We start from the raw sequence: 23574 nt of genomic DNA, 5'->3' as shown, positions 1-23574 counted from the left end.
TCACACAACAGGCAAAGCTTCCCAGGAAGAAGTTCTTGGCAGGACTAAGACTTGACTCTTCATTCACTGCTTTTTGCACCAGCTAACCAGACAGTGACAGAGCACCCTACCTCATTTCTCCCCTCAACTCTCCCCACAGCATTAACTGTTAATTTCTGGAGAATCTGACAAAAACTCTAAGCAAAACCTCAGCCAACTTACATCAAATCCTTGCAGGCGGCCAACATTCATCATGTCATTACATCGTTTTGGTACTATACACATGACCTCTACGGCTCTCTGTTCAAAACAAATAAAAAGTCAAGGCTTTATTTTCCAAATAAGTTAGCAGGATAAAATTTTGTTTCATTTCCTATGATTGCTTTAAGACAGAAATGCGAAAAGTAAACACTTATTATCACATTCTCAAGAATATCAGAAAAGGAAAGCAACTCTGTCAATACAAGTAGAAGTTTAGAGTAAAGAGCATCCAAATCACTAAGAGAAAATGTCTCAAGTACCTCTAGTTCTGTTGTGTCGAGGTTAGCTTTTTTAGAATATTTGAGGAAGTCCTGAAAAAGGAAAACACAATAATATGAAGTTCTTTTCTCATTAATCAACAATGAGAAATCTTAGAAAATCTGCATTTGCTACCGTGTTAGAGGATGACAGACTGCAGAAGACACAAAGAAAAATTCTTTAAAAAGCTTCTTGCTGCATTGCTTTCACCCTCTTATTTTTAAAGATTTATTAACTTATTTTTGATTTAGATGATACAAGAACATGCAATAAAGCAATGACCTCTGTGATACACAGGGTCACTCTTCAGTAAACATTTATGTGCAGATGTAACTAGAAAAGTTGGGATGAGTCCCAACAACTCATATCACATTTACATCTGAAAATAGTTGAGAGATCCCCATCCCCTTCCTATGACATTGGTACAAATTCGGAACATCTCCATGCCACTGACTGAAGTTTCTCTCATCTTTAACTGTTGAATAAAAAGAAAAAAGGCAAAATTCTGCCCAATCTGCTTACCGCAATTGTTATAACTATCTGAATATGCTCAGAAAATAATCATACTACATTACTTACAAAACTGGGTTCTGTTGGGCAGAAGGGCAGAAAAGCATCAGCAATATTTAAAAAAGAAAACATATCCATTAACACGTACATTAAATAATTAATCTGAACATCACTTTACCTTTAGTAACAGCTGGTATTTCATAATTCTCTGCACAGGTTTTATTAGCAAGTCCGTGAGCTGAAGTCTGTGGCCCAGGCGTTGCTTTAGATCCTGAAGGTTGTAAAACAAGCATTTTTTTTTTGTTCATTCAGTTAGAAACAACTTTGCTCTGTTTTGCTGAGTTAGAAACACAGCAGGATATATCACTATTAATGGCTATCAGAGCAGAAATTGGCAAAAGTCAGAGCAGAACCTAACCTTCAGTTAGCAAAAGCCAGAAACCTTCCCCTATCTGCATCAGGTTTGTTTCCAAAGCATTCCCCCTCCCAGCATCTTCCATATCTTCTTTTGAAGACATTGTATAATGAAAAGTTATTTTTCAATCACAGGTTGTATATAGTCTATTTTCAACAGTGATCTTCACTCATCCAAAATTCTAATTTGATATAATATGCACTGTTAACTGCCTGAGCTAGTAAAGATGAGACTCTACTACTTAATTGTATAACTGTATATCTAAAATTTAGGTATACATATACCTAAAATTTATGATTTTTCCCCTATAAATTAATACATCTCTAGGAGCCTGTATCAGACTTCAGAAATCATAACAGATATGGCAAGAAATTATAATTTAAAATAGTAACAATGATATGTGCTGCCTTTTTTTTTGTTTACAGATCTGATAATGCTTATGATTTGCACACACCCTTTAACTTGCATATATCTTCTCTCAGAAACTTACCTCAAAAAACGTGTCAATGTATTCTGAGACAATGTGCTCAGACTTTGGTTTGTTTTGGCAGTAAACTATGTACATGTGCAACCTTCTCTCCTAGAAGAACAAAGAAACAGAATGATACATCATCATCAAGAAAAAAAGCATGCCAGATTGAAATGGAGTATTATTTTAAGAAGTACAGCTGCTCAAAAGCATGAACTTATATAGTTCCTTTTGAGGGAAAGCAGCAGCTACCTATGCAGAAATTGCAGACCTGAAAACACACTTATTTGTGAAGATCATAATGATTTTAGAAAGGCAACACAAGTCAGAAAATCAGCATAGTTATAACTACTCCCGAACAACAGGTGTTTAGAGATGATAGCTCAGCAGGTCCCATAGTAAAATAAAGCAGGAAAATGGTTTTATTTTTCTTTTAGCAAGAGCAATGGATGGAGCCTTTGAAATACAATATTTGTATTTGATTTTAATAATCTGATTATTGTTCTAATATATTAGAATAATGACCTCCTGAGAGCAGTACAGAGCAGCTAGGAGAAACCTCTCAATCTTCTATTTAGTATTAGCTGTCCTATTGGAGTTTGAGTGGAGATGTATGTGACATAGCCTGGAAATAGTGGTTGTGGCATGAAAATGGTGGTGCTCGTATTTTTTAACCCTGTTTCTGTATTTTGTGCATGTGCTTTTTAACACCAAGGTGACAAAGAAAAAGAGAGCATAACTTCTGCCTTTAAGAATAATTCTTGATTACCAGCCTTGCTGGTTAAGTAACACAGATGTACCATATGCACCTATTACCTACCCCACAATCTCCCTTATTATTTTGCTAGCATCAGTTTTGCTGTTAGAGGCTTTGCTGCTCAGAGATTCATGGAGCACTGACCAGTTAAGCCAAATAGAATGCAAAAAAGGAAGAAATAAGATGGAGATTGAAAAGGACACAGAACATAAAGAGCAGGAACTGAATTGTCATGTTCTTGCCAGAGGATGTTATAATAGCATCACAGCTTGCCTTTCCATCTGGAGTGGTAAGGATGTCTTACAAAGACATTTAAGTTACAAATATACCAGGAGAAAGTAAAACAGCAATCAGAAACAGGGAGAGTCACTCCCTCCAGGTTTCCCATTTTACCGGTGTGCCAGAATTCTCCCCTCTTCCCATGTCTGTTTTTTTTTTTAATTTTCTTTTTTAAATAATAATAATCCCTCAGAAATGAAACAGTTCATTCCTCATAATTAGTCTAGGAATTATGCCTGGCTTCCAGTGTTACTGTTCCACTAATGTTTGGTTCTGTGCTTTTTTGCTTCCCTGGTATTTACTTCAAACACAGACTGCATGGAAAATCTGAAACCCATTAAATCTGCTTTAATCCAGTCTGTCTTCGGTCTTTGCACACTTGTGCAAACTATCATATTTAGCTGGCAAGTTTCTCTTCTACTGTCTTGCATGATTTGGAGTACTTTGAGACCTCATCTCAAACAGATATTAAATTGCATTTCTACACAAAGAGGCACCAAAATGACTGCTGAGTGGCATGTCTGATGTATCCTGCAGTTTGATATCCAGTTTCTAGATAACTAATTAATTTGATTTCTTTCTGAAGTACTATAATATCCACATGTATCACATTGTCATTCCTTTTAAAAGTAAATGAAAAGTGGAAGTACAGAGACCTGTATAAAGCTATAAAGCGTACTGTGTTGGACTAAAACGAAACATAATGAATTTCTGGCACCCTCAATTCCTTCCACAAGTGAAGAGGGAGGGATCTCAGCCACTGCTGTGATTCTGAGAAAAGGATACAGAACTGGAATGCACAGAAACCAGTAGGAAGAATGAGCTGCTTTCCTGTTTTTGGTTCCTATGTTCCATGTTACTGTATGGATACCTGAGATTAGAAGATGGGTGTATCTGGTCATATGAAATGAACAATTTTGTCGCACAGAACTGGAACTGAATTGAGAGACAGGGTTCACACTCATATTTCCTCTCCGCAGCATGACACGGGCAAGAAAAACTAGATTATTTACTTAGTCTCCTTATAAGCTCTTAAAACCTAGCTCTCCATCTCTTTCAGTGAGAAATATTTTACAGCACTTTCTTAACTGTGTTGTACCATAGATAAATCCTTAATATTCAAACATGTTGGTCAGCAGCAGGAATAGGGCTTTGCCAAAGATAATGTTTGCACTTACATGCTTAACAAACAGGGATCCCAGCTTTTCCGGATCTTCAAGGCACTTCTCCAACTCTCCTAAAAAGAAGCTGAACATAAACAGAAAAAGTATTTTTTTTTTTTTTTCTCTGATAGCACACACTATTGCAACAGGTGACTGCAAGGCAATCAAGTCTTACTGCAAGGTCCACTTTGTGTCCTGTATCAGCAGCTTTGGATACTAATGTATGTCCAAAAAGGCAATGTTAAGAGTGTAATATTTTAATACAGATTTCCAAAAGGACACATTGAATCCATGTTAAAATGAAAAAATTTTGGGATTCATTAATAAGATCTTCTCGTTTCATATACTGATTGAAACTTTTCTCCCTCCTAGTCTGAGTACCTGAGGGGCTCACATTGCCATGCTAAACCTTAATGAATTCTTTAGACTGCATTCTTAAAACATTTTTGAAAACAAAGCTTCAAACAACATAGCACCTTCTGTACATAATAATATAGATTCTCAGTTGAAGCACTTGGTGTACGTAAGTATCCTTGTTTAAAGGAAATCTTCATACCAACACTTGTAAACTGAATATACAGTATCCACAACTCAAAGCACAAGACCAACTGTATTTACCTTGTGTATGAATACTCGGGTTTAAAAAAAAATAATTTCTTAAAGCCAATCTAGTATTTTTTAGGTAGAATTGCTCAGCAAGTGGTTTTCAAGTCAATACGTACTCTCTGTGCCAGTCATAAATCTGGTGAATGTTTCCAAATACAATCTTGTCTTTGCCTTTCATGTCATCGGGTACACCATCTTCCTTCATAAGTGCCATATAACCCTGTAACAGACCAAGGAAATCCACTGTGAACATCTTAACTTTAAAAAGGTGAGCTGTCTTTTAAGCCCCCTTTTCCCAGAAGCTTCCCAAATTGCCCATGACAACTGCTTGCTTGGGACACAAAAATAAACTAAAAAACTGTTCTATAATAAAGCATAATATAGAGCATAGACACAAAATATCACAAATTAGCTTTAGGTTGTCCACACAACACTGCCCAGTGCTAGAAAGATGAATTCCCTATACCTAATTTAGGCTACATGAGCAGGCTCAAAGCAGAGAGGAAACTTCTACAGCCCTTTCCCTTCTTGCCTGAAGCAGCTGTGAAGCCTTCCCGGGTAGGGCTGTTACCAAGTGCAAGTCAGAGACACTGAATTGGCTTCTGTGCTCCTTTACTCAGTGTATCTTGCTCCAGTCATCCACACTAACCCTACACCAAAGTGTGCTGGGGAATGAAGCAGCTGCACTGCATATGGGACTGCACTGCATGGACTACTGCTTACGGTATGAATGTACCAAACACCAAAAAAATGGAACATCAACTCTATTAGCAAGCATTCTGGCTGCAATGAAGTTCCTTTTACATATTCTCATAGTCTCATCTTCTCATTTTTGGTGTATCTATCAACTCGTCTCACTGTGCAAATGTATCACACAGTTAGACCTGTCAGTGTTTTTAAATTTTGTAATGTTCATGCATCTCTATTGCTTCCATTTTTTCCTAATACTTCTATTCCTAAATAGCAAAGTGGAGTTTTAGTTTGCGAAGTTTATGATGTCTAGCATTTTTACCAGCAATTATTTTGTTATTTACAAAAATACATGTGTTCATAGCCTTCTAATGCACCCTTTAAATACTATGAAGACTATCAAAATGCCGATCCCTCCCTCCCTCCCTCCCTCCCTCCCACAGTTTAAGAACTGAAACTTCTTGAGTTGAAATTCACTGTCATGCTCATTCGCTCTACTCTTCCAAATGTATTTTGTTTGCAGGTGAAGACTGAACAGAGATGTGTGATGTTATCTCATTTTACACAAGGGAAAACTAGGAAGTCTAAGAGAAGCTGAGCAGTAGGAGAGGAAGCAAGTCTTCAAATCCTGGGTAGTTCCTCTACCTGCTGAGTTACAATGTTTTCTTGAATTTAGTTGTACTAAACAAAACCATCTAGTCTAAGATACTATTAGACCAGAGGTAGTGATGTTAAAAAATTACTAACTACACTCCTCAGAACAATAAGGTACACACAATAACAACAAGAAAAAGAGGAATGGCATCTGACGCAGTATTTCTAACCTGTTAAAACCATGCAGGAGGGAAAACTCAGAATGCAAACATTCACATTTTCAGTTTCACCCTGTGTTTTGTTTTGAAAAAACTGTGAGGTTCAAGCTACACAGCTGGTTGGTACCACATTAAAAAACCTAAATAAATAAATAAATAAAAGAATGAAAACCACCATACCTCAACTACATAGCCCAGATCTCGTACATAATCTCGCTCTGTCTCCACTAATTCCTGTAAGACATAGCTACAATGGAAAGAAAACAGTGAACACATATTTCATTTAAAACATGAAACATTCTTAAAGAGGGTTAATGGCACACAGCTTTTCACATTTGCAGTCACATATATTTGATAAGCAGAGCTGGAACAGAAGAACCAATGCACATTCTTTCTAAGTAAGATGCTGCTTTGACTTTGGAAGCAGAGCAGGCTTATTTCTGTTTAGCTGAAGTCAGATATTTTCTTATACATGTCATTAAAATTAAACATTTAACCATTGTTTAAAATAAATGCTACTATGTCTCTGGTCTGGAGACTCTTAAGTATAGGAACTGTTATTTCTACCAACAGATTTAAATAACTTCAAAACCAGGCATGTTTTTGTTCTACCATGGTAACAGAAATTAAGAGCGCGATGGAACAGAACAAGGGGAATGACCAGTTTTTTGAAGCCTAGTCACCCTCTAAACATTTAAAGATCAGAATCTTCTTGCGTAACTGAGACTGACATGTGACAAAAATCAAACACAGGTATAACTAAAATTAAAAATCAAAGGAAACTGAAACTGTGCCTGTTTAAGAATTTTTTTTCTTTGTATAATGTGACTGCATGCTTGACAAGTAACACAAGTCCTACCCCTTCCAGATTAACAGTTTCTGCTGCCAGTTCAAAATAAACATTTTGAAAACATTTAATCTTTCTCTTCAAAACACTGTTAAAAGAGGACTGAAAATGTGGTCTTACTGTCGTCTTTTTAAGGAGCTGGATTTCCTTTCTTCCATCTCATCTATGGGTGACGAGGAGGAGAGAAGGGAGTTATCTGAAGGGTTGAAGGATGGACTGCTGCTGTCACCTTGATCTACCAATAAGGAACTTGGACGGTCCTCCAGGGCCTGAGAAGGTGTTCAAGATAGACAGCAACAATGATTTATTTCCCCTTTATTTACAGGACACATTTACATGCAGCTGTATGTGGGAACCTATGGGAGATCAATTATTGCAATATAACTTGGCAGACATGGTCTCAAGCTTCCAGGAAACCAGCCAAGAACTTGGCTTTCCAGGAGAGATAACCTAACCTTATAGAAGCACATTTAAGATACATCAGCTTTTCCTTCACAGGAAAAGAAAGGAGTTCAGTTAGTTTTAGCAGCAAGAGTGAAAAATCAGACTATCCTGCTCAGGATATAGGTACCTCTATGGTGGAAGCTACACAGATGTGAACTTATTGATGGGGATCACATTCTATGTGTCATACTTTAGTTCTGGTATATGGATGTCTTTAAAGCAGATTCTTTAAAGGTTACGTTTTTTATTACAACAGAAATGGCATTCTTTGTCAGACATTTTGTTATCAAATTAACTAGCCAAAATACTGACTCACTGAAAAATAATGACTTCTACAGTCAGTGTTATTTTTGAGCTTCATGACAGTTCAGTATCTAGGAAAGAGTCCCTGTCTCTTCTGCCAGATACACTGTCTCCCTTGCACGGACTCCAGAGTCTTCTGTTTGTAAAAAGGATGGAGAAGCCATGGGAGAAATAATACAAACATGCTTTTTCTGTTAATTCAAGCTCATAATCTTGGATCAAGCTACAGTTATGTATCACTTTTTCCTTGAATGTGATACAGGCTTTAATGTGAGACACATTTACCTCACCAGGGTGGGGTTCAGCTGTAATCTTTTTTGTTTCCCTACCAAAAGTAAAAACCCACTAATGATGTCACTAGCCCCAAAACCAGGAGAAGTTGACCCTTGGCTTAAATTCTGAAATGAGAACATCTCCACCAGGGACTATATGCATAGATCATGAAGTTATATCCACTACTAGCCTGCCTAAAACACACATGAATTGTCAAACTTTCCATTTACGAAAAGCTGCTTTGAATTTTCCCACAGATTATTTCTTATTTGCCCTTCTGGTGCAATGGAAGTAAAAATCAGTTAATACTCTCAGAGAGTACAGAAATAATTTCTTGCAGTAATATAAGTGAAGCGTAAGTCTTTCTAAGTGAGGAAAATGGAAATTCAAATTTCTCATTCTGAAATTCCAAGCTGCTTAAATTTAGGGAAATTCCAGCCTCTGGTAACACAGGGCTGCCATGATGCAATTCTCTGTAGAGTTTTCACAGTAGCACTTCTACTAAGCCTAACAGGGTCTATGCTGCAAAAGCCAGACTTAAAGGTTTTGAGTGAATTACAGAATTGCTGAGGGACCTCTGAGAACATATAGTTCAATCCCCCTTCTCAAACACAGTCATCTAGAGCAGGTTTTCCAGGACTACGTCAAGTCAGATTTTGAACACGAAGGAGGGACTTCCTGGTATTGCTCATACTCCCTATTCTTTGTTGATGAGCATCTTCAGAAACATAGAAATTTTAAAACACAGAAACTTAACAAGCTCACACAAATTCCTCTTACTTCATTTGTTAGCAAACAATGCAAAGCAAGAAAGGAGTCGCTAACATACAAAACAATCCTTTTGTTCTTTTACTTATTTCTTCATTATGTTGCGTAAAAAATGGCTAGATTGCATAAATGTCTCTGCGTGAGGGTTATCTGCTTTACTGTTGAACTCTGCAAGATTTGCTGTAAATTCAGTCCCAGAGACTCTTCTTGCAAAGGCCTATCAGGCAAATGAGGGTAACCCTGGGTCTTAGCATTCTTTTTTACTAACAGGACATTTTCTTCTTTGATAATAGGAAATGCATTTTCTGTCTTCTCCTCTCCCTCATATTTATTGGGTTTTTTTTTTTGCTTCTCTACACAGCCATTTACCTATTCAGTAAATGATTTCACAAAATAGGGCGTACAAAGCAACCTGTATTCCAATCCAGAAAGTGAGTTTTGAAACATGCATCAAGTTTTACAAGTCAAAGCTGTATGCCCAACATGGGCATGTGGCTTTTCCTTGAATAGCAAGTCGCGACTTGAAGACACAACTTATTTAAACACATGCATATGTCAGTCAGCCTCACCATTTTACTTTTGACAAGCTCTTCAATTGCACTGACTAGTTCTGCCGCACTGGGTGTCTCGGAGCTGGTCGGCCGCACCAGTAATCGAGAAGATGTCTGTGCGATGACACAAAGGAAGGAGAATTGTAGAGTTAGCTTGGTACTTGCTCAAGGATCAGGAGACCTCCTTCACTTCTCTGTTAGACAAAGGTACCTAACAGTAACTCTTAGTGTAATATAACACTAAGATCATCCTTTCCAACTTGTGTAACTGGAATTCGAAATTTTAAGTAACCCCCACAGAAGTTAAAAGCTGGGATAAAAATTCCTATTCCTACATGCAACAGAAATCAAGGAAATATCCTTCATCTTGCTGACTATGATAATGCCTGACAAATAGCTATAAAAATCACCTGAGCTGACCCAACTGACAACAAACAGTTTTAACATATTTTATTGTGGTTAAACAAAGCAACAACTGCAGAAAAGTAACAGGAACCAAAAAGACTTGAAATAAAGGAGGAAGCATCACTAAGCCAAATAAAAATACACCAGCAACTCAGGGGCATTTACTTTTCTAAAGGAGTTGGGGTATATTGCTCTGATTCAGAGGGGAAATTGAGCTCACCATTCCTTGTGCCATCCATTTTCCCCAATGGTATGTGTAGAGCACAGATGATCTCTGGCCTCATAAGGTATAAAATGCCCATTTATAGATACAACTGAGGGTAAAAGGTGTTCACAGTAAAGGATTCTGGGAGAGGGCCATTAAATTCAGCCTCAGTAATTTGCAAACAGTTGTTTGCATATTACATTTATCATTAAATAACTGGAAACAGAGTGTAATATGAACCTTACTTCATATTACGAACAGCACAGTGAACATCATGAAGCACAAAGCTGTCCTGCAAATGTCTCCAACAAACTGGACAAAGAAATGGCACATATAATGACTTAACACAAGTTCTGTCCAAATCAAGCATGGGTGTAACAAGGCTCCCCATAAGTCAATACAAAAAAAAGAATATACAGATTTTAGGTAGTTTGCCTTGTATTCATCTTATTCGGAAAGGAAAAGGGGTTGGGTAAGCAAAGGAAATACCGACAACTTTAAATGGAAAGATAAGGGAACTGAGCCAAAGCAGAGACAGAACACAAGTCAACATAATGCTGCATCAGAGTTTACAAAAAGAGAAAACAAAAAGCAAAAATAATTAGTTTCACATTAACATAACTGATCTTGAAACTTTAATATTGCTTATCCAAAAATTGAACGCAAACAACTTGTAAACTGCCATCAAATGCAAATCCATGAAGTGTGTAATGATTCTACTGAACAGAAGAATGCATACTGTGCAGATGAACTCTTAGGAAAGAAAATGGTTGTGTTATTTAGTGATATTAGACAAATTAGCATGGCCTAGTACATGATGTTTGCATGCACATCCAGAAATGTGCAATCCGACAGCTAGTGTGTCATTTAGGCAACTGTATGCTCATGACATCTGACTGTTGACCAGATTTTCCAAAGTTGTGCTTTTATGTGGGTTTTCACTTTGGCTGTGGAGCTCAGCTTAGCCTTACAAAACACTGGCAGTGTTGGAATCAGATTCTGGTCAAAGTCTCTTCTCTCTGTCATTGCTGTATGGGAATATATGGGGTGTGACTGTTGGTAGACCTTCAGAACTGATTGGCTTCCAATCCATATGGGTATATCATATATTATCTGAAAAAGAAGCAGCTGCCAGGCTGCGCAGATAAAGCCTGCCTGCTGACCTTCTTCCTCACGATGTACTCTGGGAGCAGAGTACACTCCTTGCCCAGAAAACAAGGAAAGGTGGAGGGAGCGACTGAGCACATGTAGGTGTGAGAAGTTGCTGGAGCCCACCGAGGGCTGGGTGGGGAGGGAGAAGCCCAGCAAGCTGGGAGTTTCCCCCACTGAGTGTAGAGCAGGAGCCCCAGAGAGAAAGGAATGCTCACAGTGAGGTGCAGATGAAAGCCAAGCCTCTGAGGTCATGGAAAGGAGGAGACATTCCTCAGGATCCAGAGGAGCTGAGCAACCACGGAGTGTGGCAAGAATGTGAAGCAGGACTCCACTCAGAAGGCAGATGACTGGGAATTTGTCTGCAAGCCTTTTATTAATCAGTAAATCCATCAGAGCCAACTGACTTCTGCTGGGTAAAGCTTTGCTCTGGCTTCTCACTTCTGCGTTCCAGTACAGCGTGTGCTTTTGGTGTGCCCTGGTGTGTGGACTCCAGGGAGGCACACATGACCTCCCAGGCTGCCACGTGAGGAGACATTTTTGTCTCACACCATGCAGTAGGACAGATATCGCACAAAAACAATGCACCTTAAATGAATCATGATCTACATGTTTTGAAAAATTATAGTAAAATATTAACTGCACCAAATTTTTACTTCTCTGAAATCTTTTCTAGAATGCCATTTAAGACACAAACTGTCCCAAGATGTTTTTCCTGCAGTGGGTGCATTTTAACCTCTTAGAGAAGTGAAAAGTAAAATTTTACTGGGGATTTAAAGCTAGACAAAGCCTCTTACTCTACTGTGATAAGGGTCTTACTTTGTATCAGAAATACAAAAGTAAATGCACACTAACTTACAAGCATATCCCTTTATGCAACTGTTCTTACTGTGCAAAAAGAACTATATAAGCAAAAGCTGTATTTCTCTGAAGAACTTTTTATAAGGCTTACATATTAATTCTTCTATATCACTGAAGGGACATGCAAATATGGCAGCTTATCAGCAGGAACCGTAGCATATTTTCACCAACATTATTGCTAGAAAATAATAATCTCAGTTTGAGGTTTAGAAATAGAATAAAAATAAACTATTATCTCAGATCTAAAGGCTGCCAAAATTTTGAAATGCTATGTTTACCTGTTTTGATTCAAAAATATTTCCCAACATATTAACTCTCCCCACTCATATATTACACTTTTTCAACTTGGAAAACATGTAGGAATTTAATGCACACAAAACAATGGAGCCAGCCATTTTGATCCTAAAAATGATAGCTTCAGGGATGACCAAGATCCTCACTGAAAGGCAGTGGGATAAAAAGAAGAAAGGAAAAAAAACAAAAAAGAATTCAACAAAATCAGCCAAAGTTATCAATAACATCTGCATCACTGAGAACACTGAGTAACTACCCACAAAATTCACTAACAATGTTCATGGTCTAGATTACAATAGCTATAAATTTTGAGCAGCAAAAAGAGAAGTAAACCATGAATGTGAATATTTGCTGCACAAGTCCACACTGTTTCTACTCTAAACCCTTCTATTTCCAGCTTCGATAGTTGTCTCCTAACATTTGATCCAGTTTGAAAAGTGAAATAAATCCTCCCAGTGTATGAACATCACAATGTTTAAGAAAAACAGATAACATGCAAGTAGGATCTCCTTCATGCAGTTACCATCTACATCCAGAATTTCATCACTGATGCGAAATTTTTACCCTCAATTTTAATGTGCCTTTGTTCGTAAAAGACAGCTGGATCACTACCCTTATTTGGATATTAACTTTTTAGTATGCTTGTAAAGGAGAGAAAAAAAAACAAACCCAAAAAACGGAAGGACCAGGAAGGACCAGGAAGGACCTATGCTCCTGAACGGAGACTACTCAAAATAGCAGGGTTTGGTAAACAGCCTATGATCTAAAAACATTATATACAACTGTTAATTTCTCCAGATAAACTTCACTTGTACATAGTATTTCAACTTCAATATCCAAAGGTATGATTATAAAACAAATAAATTCTAATCACTAAATACAACATCTGTTAAACAGAGGTAAACAGGCCTGCAAACACAAAAAGCGGCCCATTTACACAGTTAAAGTGCTAGTAGAAAAATTTCAGCACTTGTGCTGTTAAAATAGAGATGAATTTAATTCACAGTCTTTCCACAGGAAACCCTTTTGACGTTGTCTAAAGTGGTGTAGTGATTACTTCTGTCTACCATAAAGCTATATCACACACATTACAGAGATTTCGGAAACAGAAGAAAGATTTGAACCAACAGAGGTCCTCTCTCCCCAATCCCTCCTCCTACCTTGTCATCCTGCGAGTCGGGCTGCAGAAGGCTGTGTTGCTGAATTGCCATAGGAGGAGGCAGCGGCACAGCATCTGCTCCCTCCTCACCCTCCTCCTCTCCGCAGCTCTGCATGCCTGAAGAGGATGACTTGGAGAGAGTGCCGCTGCTCAGCCCCTCATTCCGACCTCTCTGTTAATGAAATTGAGACATTATTCAGGCTCTGTTATCCCCTCAGCAGTGTGAAGCTTGTTCAACACAAACTTGTCCTAAGCAAGTCTGTTCTGTAGATTCACCTCTCTCCCAACAAGTCAATATGATCCTACAAACACAATGCTCCTCCTCAACAGAGGGGAAAAAAGCAGGTGCCAAAGATAATGTTTGCAGTGTTTGGTAAAAGCAGATGGGATTGAGATACTAAGAACAAGACATTCAGCTTGAAATTTACTACAGGAAAAGTGTTACTAAAACCACGTTTGCTTTCCAAGTTGAGTTCTGTAAAGTGTCACATTCGTCTAACTTAGCAACTCAAGAACTTTTTATCTGAAGTACCACCCCTCATAGCAAGACTTATAAAAGATATAAAAAACCCTTATTACAAAGTATTTTGTAATTATTCTTTCTGTTCCTCTCACCCCCAAAACAGTGAGAGCAGACTGCTTGTATAATTTTTACAGTTGTGTTGAAAGACATTCCTTCCAATTATACAAGGAACTATGATTCCAGTTAGCCCAAGTTTATTATAGCTGATCTCGCAGGATAATTTAACTATCTTTAAAGGAAGACAGCATAGGTGATTATTGTTTTTTCCTGTCTTTAAGACACTGGACGTAGTTTTTTCCCCACTCACAGAACTGCAGAATAACAAATACTTTAAACACAATGCTACAGCTGCATCACAGAAGGTCTGTTTCTACAGCCTGATATTCAAGGACAGAGGGCAATATTCCTTCCCAAACCACATTATTCAATTCATCATGCTGCCAAGTCTCTAGTCTTTCTTTCCCTACATTCACTGCATAACTTCACTGATGTTCTAACCTTGCAGCAAAATATGTTGGGAATAAGAAAAAAAGTGCACTAAACAATTAATTGCGCACCAGAGACCACTTTTCTGTGTGATAACTACCAAAACCACTAGTAAGACTCAAGCATAGTAAAAGGGCGTAACTGCATAGCATGCCAGTGGCTGTATCCTCAGAAGCAGTAAGATGCCATTCATTTCAGCCTGAACCAGAGGTTGGTAAGAGAAGAGAATTTGGCTCTGTCTGCACCTAATTGGAGCAGCCTTTGCCCATATGTGAGTTACACGATTAGAAGGATGGGCACACGTTTGTGGCAGGAAAGGAAACCTTCAGTAAATGTCCTTGGTGGCAAAATCTGGAATAGTTCAGTTTCCTTCCCTCCAATGAAAACCGCCATGTTTATGATGTGACTGATGGTAACTACCTCTTGATTTGAAGGGCCAGTAATTTTTCTGTGCTTTACCTCTTGCTCAGGGCGTTAATATACCTTTAAGCCATTAAGCAGCTCTCCCTATATTTTCCCTGATCTATCAACAAGAAAAGTAAAGGAAATACAAAATGACCTGATTATTCCCAGAACATGAAGCACCTTTACTCACAAAGCTGCTTTCCTGAGAGGGATAAAAGAGCAAGGTCAAGGAACAACTTTTTACTCCCCCATTTCTCTTTTTTCAATTAGAGATCTTTCTCAGCAGAGTGTTGCTAATACTCCCAATGCAGAAGGCCTCAAACCGCGCCTGGCACAGGACTTACGCAGAGTACAGCAGCCATCAAGAATGAGCACACAGCACATGCCACTTTGCACAACTGCTGGACAGTCAACTGAGGAGACAACCTTTACCTGACAACATTTAACTCATCAGAAAACATCATAATAAGTCTCAGGAAGCTGCCCCGAACACTTACCTCTTCAACAGTTTCATCTTGTGGGGTTGCTGCACTATCATCGGAGTCCTTCTGAGAGCCCGCATCAGCACTTTTGCGAACCTCTCTACTCTTCTTATGCTTGTGGGCCAGCTTTTTGACATGTCCGTCTGCTTTTCCACTGCTAAGGCGCCTCACAGGACTGGTAAGCCATTTTCTCAAAGTGTTGCCGGGGCGCTTGGGGCCCGGGGAGCTCTGTGCACCGATCATGTGGGGCTGAAGTGATGTTACCGAAGCAGGAGGGCTGGCATCATTGCTGGAGACCGAAAGGGAGTCTGAAAAAAAAGGACAAGGGAAGAGTTTTAAAGCTGAAGGATTGTTGAGAGACAAGGCAAATTACATACGCCATAATGGATATCAGATGGGATTTATGGAACAATTGACCGGTTTATTTTGAAGTGACTTGACCTTTAACACCACCACCACTATCAGTGTTCAAGCTGCACATGGCCACCCACACAACTCCATTTATAGCTTACAACAGTCACGCATTCATTAAGTTGCTGTGCATATCTCCAGACTCAGTTTTAATTCATACTTAGCACTGCTGATACTTATTTGATAGTGGATTATACTTTCCAAATGCTATCTAAATTTATGGAAGGATATACTTGGTTTTGCTTTTAATGTAGATTGCTTTGCACATGGACATGAAGAATAAAATTAATTGCCTCAATGAGATAAGTAAATTACTTTTCAAACATCAAATTTTATTATACATTCTCCAAGTACTTTCTTTTGTTATTATTTATTTCCCTACCCTTGGCAAAGGGGAAAGAAGAATCCAGAGAACAGCTAAATGTTTGTCTTTTGCCTAAGTTTTGGGTGTTGATTGATTTGTTTGTCTTCTTAAAAAGGCATAGAACCTCTATGTTCTAAAGCCCATTTGCTCAAATCTCAGGATCAGCAGTATTTCTCAACATGACAATGCCTGAAGTTTTGTAGTCAAACTAAGGATACGCTTTTCTCAAGTTATAGTTATGTGTGCATGAGGTCTATATTACTTTCCCACCAAGACTCCTGGACCAAATGCTCATGATAAACCTTCACTGGTTAGCTACTGTGAGACTACATTTCTTTTTTTTTCCCCATGCCACACAATGCTCTTTCCCCCCAGCAATTCCCCCCAACATACCTTTTTTTTTTCTGACACATTCTCATAACACCACTTCTATGAACATCATCTACCACTAGGGTATTAAGAAGACTCTCCTAGGCTGTCAAATATGTTTTTTTTTTTCCCCCTTGTGTGTGCACTTTTGCAGATAGAGAGTTTATATAAGAATGACATATGCAATGTTTTGTTGAATGTTTCTACTGCTGGGAATTAAATTCAGTGCTCATGTTCCTTCTTGAAGCTTGACACAGATGTTCAGGTCACCTCTTCTGGCAGCTTTTCCTGAAGAGGCACACTACCAGTCTGACCAGAGGTAGTTTGAATTTTGTAGAATAATATGGTCACACTGATGTAGCAGTACACTTCACTGTAAACACTCAAATGCCTTGGATCTATAATACACGTTTGTGAGCCTGCTCTGTGTATGGCTTTGAATTGAGATGGGGAAAGAGATATAAAATGTGAACGTAAGTAGTCAGGACTTCTTATTTTTCCTCTACTGTTCCAAAACTGGCATCCTTTCCTTGAAAACCTAAGTTGTGATCTATTAGGCAGTTTGTCATGATTTTTCTCTGATAAAACCAAAATGGCATGTGACTGGTAAGATACATCAGCTCATCTGCTAATAAATCCTGTAGCTTATACTGTATGAACACATGCATAATAATTGTTATTAACCACCACTTTCATAATGTTTCTACAAAGCAGAATATAACAAGGTTTATAAAGCATACTTTCAGTCCAGCAAGCTAGTTGCTAACATTTTAAAGCAAGTCACCTAGAATAAAGATTCAGCTACAGAATTATTTTCCAGCCACAGCTGTAGCTGTGCTGCACATGTGTAAGGAGACTTCCTATGGTGCCATAAGCCTGGTTTCAAGGCTTTAAGTAATGGGTATTACTAAAAAGCAGATGCAGAGTTACACTAGTCAGCTTTGTCTCTAAATGTTGGGATAGCAGTACTACAGAATTACCACATTATTTTCTTGTTGAAGCAGGAAACATACGGAAGAAATTAATTATCTGTAACAATGGTTGTCACTTAGCAATCTGAGTATCCCTCAAGGCCCCTGGAATAGTGCTTAAGGGGCCTCAGCACATATGTAAGAAAAGTAAGCCTACTAGCTATCAGCATCTACAACACAGACTTTTTATTTTATTAAAAAAAAAAAAAAAGTTGTCTGTTTATTAAAAAAAATACCAAACCAAACTTGCAACCATCTGCAAGCTCTCCACAGGAATCCAAACAATCTCCTAATAGATCTCTGTAAGAAGTTAGTTTCGCTGCTCTTTCACCAAACACAACTTTACCTTTGTTGTATCATGCATCTTTTACTTTTTATCAGATGCCTTATTTCAGAAATCACAGCAAATATCACCTAATGGGTAATGCAATAAATAACCTTCTGGCACTCTGCGAGTGGAATACAGAAGAGGAGAAAACAGCACTGGTGTTCTTGTAAGTTTCTTAACGTACACACTAAATGCTTGTTTTCAAGCCTCCCAAGCTTGAAGATGTTATAATCACTCAGCCAAGTTTTTCTTTTTGTGTATATTTTTTGTCCCAGTAATGGTTCACACAAGTTCCTTCTATGCAAATAAAATAGAGCACATTCACTTCCATATAAAAAACAAAAGCAATTAAGCCTTCACAGAAGTTCACCATGTACTGGTTTGTATTTTTGTATCTGTTTGATTTCCTTACAATTACTCCTTCCTAAGAACAAGGCAGTGTGATGGTGCAGTAACTGATTGTGTAAGATTTACATAAGCTGCCTATCCCTAAGCATGTAACATGCCTGCAGTTAAGAAACCCATTTTTCTTTTTGTAAAACCTGTGCTCTGTTTCCTCAAAGTCTCAGTCATCCTTCTGACAATCAACACTAACAAATTTCTTGTAAAACCAAATAGTACAATGCAGAGCCCCGGAAACTGTGGGAGACAAGTATTTTTGTCTGACTGCACTTTTGCTCCACCAATCCTACTCCTAACTCAAGCTGGCCAAGAGTTTGTGGGCAGGAGGAGGGAAGAGAGCAGGAAGAAATACGTACATCTCTGCTCAAGTGGAGAGGATCTAAGAGACAAAACAATGTTAGCCAGACATGTTTCGCAGCACATACTTTAGCCATATCCTCCCACACAGCATTAGTTTTCATTTGGCTTGCAGCATGTAACTGCTTCTCATCTTCTCTTCTGCATGATTTAATATGAAGCACTTATTGAAGTATTATTAGGGCTTCAGGGAACCATAAAAGTGGACCAAGTGTAAGTAGTACACAGAAATGATAGCACTGTTCCACTTTTAAAGCATGAAAGCACTAAAGGAGAAGGAAAAGCTTAAAAGAATAAAAATACTGCACTGCCATAAAACCATCAGCTTAAAGTTTTCTTTTAAAAGGCACAGGGGGGTGGGGGGAAGTTTAGCATCACCAGTGTTAACCCAATGAGAACAGCAACTCCATAGCCTCTTCAAAGATCAGACCTGATTTTTCACCCCTCCTTAATTTTGCAGAAAACATCCCTACAGCCTCATAGGTCAATATTAATACTCACTACAAATATTCCATGCCAGTATTTTCCCAGTGAGACTCTTTACTGTCCATTTTCCCATCCCATCTCAGCTGACAGGAGTCCAGACTCTACAACTCTTACACACATCCACTTCCTCAGGAGACCCGTTACAATACTGGACGATAATAATGAAAAAAACCTAGGTACTCAAGTTCATGTATTCATGTAGAGGTATTGCCAGATCCAAACATAAAGGGAATATTGATATACAATACATGCATTTTTAAGAGCACAGAAAAATCTTTCATCTTCACTATGAGAACAGTCAAATGGGTGTGTCGTATTTCTCCCTGCCCCACCACTATATGTTATCTATGTAATTAGGGATACAGACTTGGTTAGATTGATTACCATGCTTGGGATTGTTTACACTAAATTAGTTTTGTTTCCTTTATGACTACATAGCAACTTGTTTTTCTAGGGTTGCTCAAGAATATTTTATCACTAAAACATGCTAAGAGGAAAAAGTATTTAGAATTAAACCAAGAACAACATGGACTTTTGAAACCAAACCAGACCGAATAAATTTGGGGTATGCTAACCCCAACTGTGTTTCAAGTACAGTAAACTTTATAGTGAGTGTCAGATTCCCTTATAGAAAAGGATAAATGCAACAGATGGCCATCTTGGAGAGGAAAAACAACACCACACAAGGATCACACACAGCAATGCCAATCCGACAAGAAACCATCATATTTAATGAAATTGCTATTTGCTCAAGTAGAGACAACTTTGTAATTCAGTAAAGTATTTTAAAAAAACTTAATGGATGGACACAATAAGATGGCATTTAACTGCCATTTCTCTCACAGTAAAAACCACATATGTTGCTCTGGTGGTGAGGTCAGGGAGTTCACTGAGAGTCCATAAATACATTTTTGAAACTAAAGAAAAAGGGCAGGCAGCATGGGTTCTGACCCCCTCAAACTAGAAGATAAAATTACCTCCAATGAACAGGCAAACTTTTGAAACTGGAAGGGAAATGGGACTTCTCATTCTAGTCCCAGCTTTCTTAGCACTAGAAACATGCACATCTGTGATTAATAAACTATTTTTTTTCCCTAAAAAATAAATCAGCCATGTTAAGCTAGTTGATGACTTGAAATACTCTGCTTCGTATTAACTATTTCCATATTGCTGTTTTTAGAGCTTTAGTATTTACAAGGAGCGCAAGGGGCTACAATAACCTGACTGTTTTACCTAAGGACTCAAACTAAGTCTGTTTGATGCCTGCTGTGCACCATCTCAACCCAAAATGCTGCAAAAGCAAAAATAAAAACATTTAGCCACCTCTGCAATACAAAACGGGGTTGGGGCAAGGAGTGAAAAAGGGAGCAAAGCAAACCTAGTATCCTCAGCTGTTGTGTCACACCACCACTGGCATGTCACACTGCCACTGCAGACTTTAAGGACCATGGACTTCAAGGACCAGTAATATCTGATGCAAGTATGTAACAAATGTCTGGGGACAAGAGCTGCCTGTTGGTTCAAAATGCAAAGAGAGTAATCTACACTAATGCATTTGCAAGTTTAATATGTAAATTGGAAATAGCTACAGCTCATGATCTCCCAAGCCTGTGCCTACCTACAAATCAATCTGAACCAAGTCAACACATCATCAGAGGAAACAAAAATAGTCTACAAGCTTCTAATGCCAAAAGCCCATAAACCCCTGCCTGTGTACTCAGCCATTTATTATCGGAAGAGATGAGGAAAGCTTGAAAAAAGAGTGTGAGGTTTATTTTGTTTGTGAACAAACACAAGCACAGTTTCTGTCTGGGAACTGCTTTTGAAGCAAGAGGCCATGAATCTGCCAGCTGTAAGACCATTCAGATACTTTTATACGTGTCAGAAATTTTACTTCTCTCCTGCTGGGTAACCTCTTTAGACTATCCTCACTCTGTATTTTTTGTAAACCGATACTGGAATATACATCAAAAGGCATTAAATGTTTTTAAACTTTAGAAAGCCACCGTAAAAAGTTACCATCTAAAGACAGTGCAGCTTGAGCTTTATCAGGTTTGCAAATGGGGAATGTTTCCACCATGCCCTTTGGGAAGCATGAGTTTCACTTATGATAATAGAAATAGTGCACTGATCTTCAGGAAACTAGTTTCTTAAAAAATAAAATCACAAAATGCAGAAAGCTCGTAGTCAATACGTTAAAAAAATCCTTCCATCACATTTGTATTTGGAGTGGAACAAAGGCACTCACTCTTCATCTCTGGTCCAACTTTTCCTGCTTTTATTTCAAGTTATGCACTATGCTGAAATACAACTTCTAATATCTTCAGTGTATGAATAGACAAAAAGTTCAACTCCTTAGTATATCTTTGCTGATTAATGAGTTATCTATATTAATTTTGACTGATACAGACACTAGTCTGGAGCACTTGGATTTAAATGTATTAAATAATTAAAGTCTTCCAAGTCATCAAAAGCTGATTGTGTTAATATCAGATAGACTGGAACTCTACGCTTGAGGCTAGAAACTCTTCAGCTTCTCTTAATGAGATCCTAAGCTGCCCCAGAAGCATGTTGGCAATTAAAAAAAAAAGCTTCCCCCATGACAGACGCCGTCATCTTAATAACTTCCAAAGGTCCTTCTGAAAATGAGAAAAGTCATCCAACAGGCATATTTCCAATAGTGCTAGAGAAAGGAATGAAGAAAATCTCTGATTAATGGCAAAAAGAATGCAATGGTCCTTTGAGTTAGAAAATTAGTGGCATATCCTTGAAGGGTTTAATACATTTATGTTATTACTATTTTATCTCCTCTTTTTTTCTTTTAATATCTTCTCCTGCCTTTCTACCCCGTAAATGCAAAATCAAGGTTTTACATTTAAACTTTTAAATAACTTCACGTGTGTTATAGGTTGCACACAGACAGAACTGTAAACACATCTACTGCTATCTAGGAGTTAAACACTAACAAAATTTTTAGATGGAAGATAAAATCCTGTTCGTAAAACTACTGGACAGTTTTGCATCCTTTTTATTTATTTATTTATTTAATGCAGGAAGAAGGCCTGATATTGTGCCAGGAAAAATTTTCCCAAGTTAACAGAAGTAGTTCTGTTTGTGCTCCTTGAAATTCAGACTGCAGGGATACGAAACCCTAAACCTAAATCTTGTATCTTACTACAAGCACAAGGTAGCACTACAGAACGGGAAAGTGGGTTTGTGGGGCATTCCATTCTTTGCAATGAGCTGTTACTCTCTCCTATTCGGGAGAGAAAGGTATTTTATGTCACAAGTAGGAAGTATTAAAGGTTACTCACACTGCCGGAGTTTAGTTTCACGGTTTGTGAAAATCACAAGCTTTTAATAGATTAAATCTCAGTTTCCCTGTACGCAGCTTATATTTTAACAGGCGATGTCTTGATCTCAGCTCCACTCTTTTGACCACTTGTTTGCTCAGATTTAAAGACAGCTACATCCATGTGCCTGTCAGGACATGCCAAGGATACATTTGTGTCATTTAGCACCTTTCTCAGTCAAGTTGTCACTCTGTGTACATGGAGCCACCCTCTCTTACCTCTCTGCGAATAAAATTAAGTGCCCGGATGATTTTAATATGATGATTGCCCTCTGGAAAGCTGGCTGGATTTCCACTAACCACTACCTGCACAGGGGCTTGCCTGCTTCTACACAAGAGCTCATGAACAGAAGCCCATGTTCTAATTTTCAGGCAAAGTTTTCTCCTTTTTGTGCACAATCTCCAGCAAGTTTCTTTGGGACAACTGAGGCCATCAGTTAGTTACTTATCTCTGGCACTTCACCTGTGCCTCCTGAGATATGCCATCATTTTTCATCACCACAAAGAAGCACATAACATTATTTGCTCTGCAGACCTACAACAGTCAAGATATTAATTGAAAGATTTAACTTCCTCATAGGGGCTGACACATACCATGTAATTAATAATATTAAGGTGATACCCTTCTCTCATTAAATAGTTGTGAAAGTTCTTCAGTGCAAAGAGAGAAATAAAACACTGATTTTCCGTAACAGAAAGCAAGTCTTCCCACAGTGCAAATGTAATTTCTCTGCTTCCCTTTAAATACAGTAGCTTTTACAATCAATTTCTCACTGAGATGTTTCACAAAGTCTCAACTACATCACCCATTTCAAAGTGTGGGTGTTTTGGAGCTTTACTACAGAGTCATGTGTATTTTAACAAGTTTTTATACGCTATTTTTGCCAGATGCCTAGCATCAGCAATAGTCACCTACTTTAGGATGACCAAATTAGAAGATCAGATGAATGCATGGCCCATCCATTCCTCCCTGCAGAAGGGATGCAACAGGAACAGTGCCTGCCAGGAATGATGATGTTTGAGGGCCAGGGCCACTGCCTCCACACCAGGTTGAGTTGCAGAACATCTGCTCACCATCCCTTGCCCCTGGCTTGCTCCCCACTACTGCTGCTGCTTGCTAGCCTAAGATCTCAGCACAAGAAGCTGGTTGTGGGCACAAAGGAGCTCCTGAAGCAGTGGG

At 38.4% G+C, this 23574-nt stretch overlaps 1 protein-coding gene across 1 annotated transcript in view; it reads right to left on the bottom strand.

Annotated features, from left to right (window-relative positions):
• TRIO (trio Rho guanine nucleotide exchange factor) overlaps positions 1-23574 on the bottom strand; it is a 252964-nt gene that overhangs the window by 20341 nt on the left and 209049 nt on the right. The window contains 11 exon segments of the mRNA XM_065831948.2: positions 202-279; positions 501-551; positions 1187-1279; positions 1914-2003; positions 4107-4176; positions 4814-4917; positions 6380-6446; positions 7167-7315; positions 9404-9499; positions 13460-13630; positions 15370-15662. Coding sequence (XP_065688020.1) covers positions 202-279; positions 501-551; positions 1187-1279; positions 1914-2003; positions 4107-4176; positions 4814-4917; positions 6380-6446; positions 7167-7315; positions 9404-9499; positions 13460-13630; positions 15370-15662 — 1262 coding nt within the window.

Source organism: Patagioenas fasciata, chromosome 2, assembly GCF_037038585.1.
Source record: "Patagioenas fasciata isolate bPatFas1 chromosome 2, bPatFas1.hap1, whole genome shotgun sequence".
NCBI classification, from domain to species: Eukaryota; Metazoa; Chordata; class Aves; order Columbiformes; family Columbidae; genus Patagioenas; species Patagioenas fasciata.
Note: the sequence above shows the minus strand (reverse complement) of the source record. Positions and strands in the feature narration are given on the sequence as shown.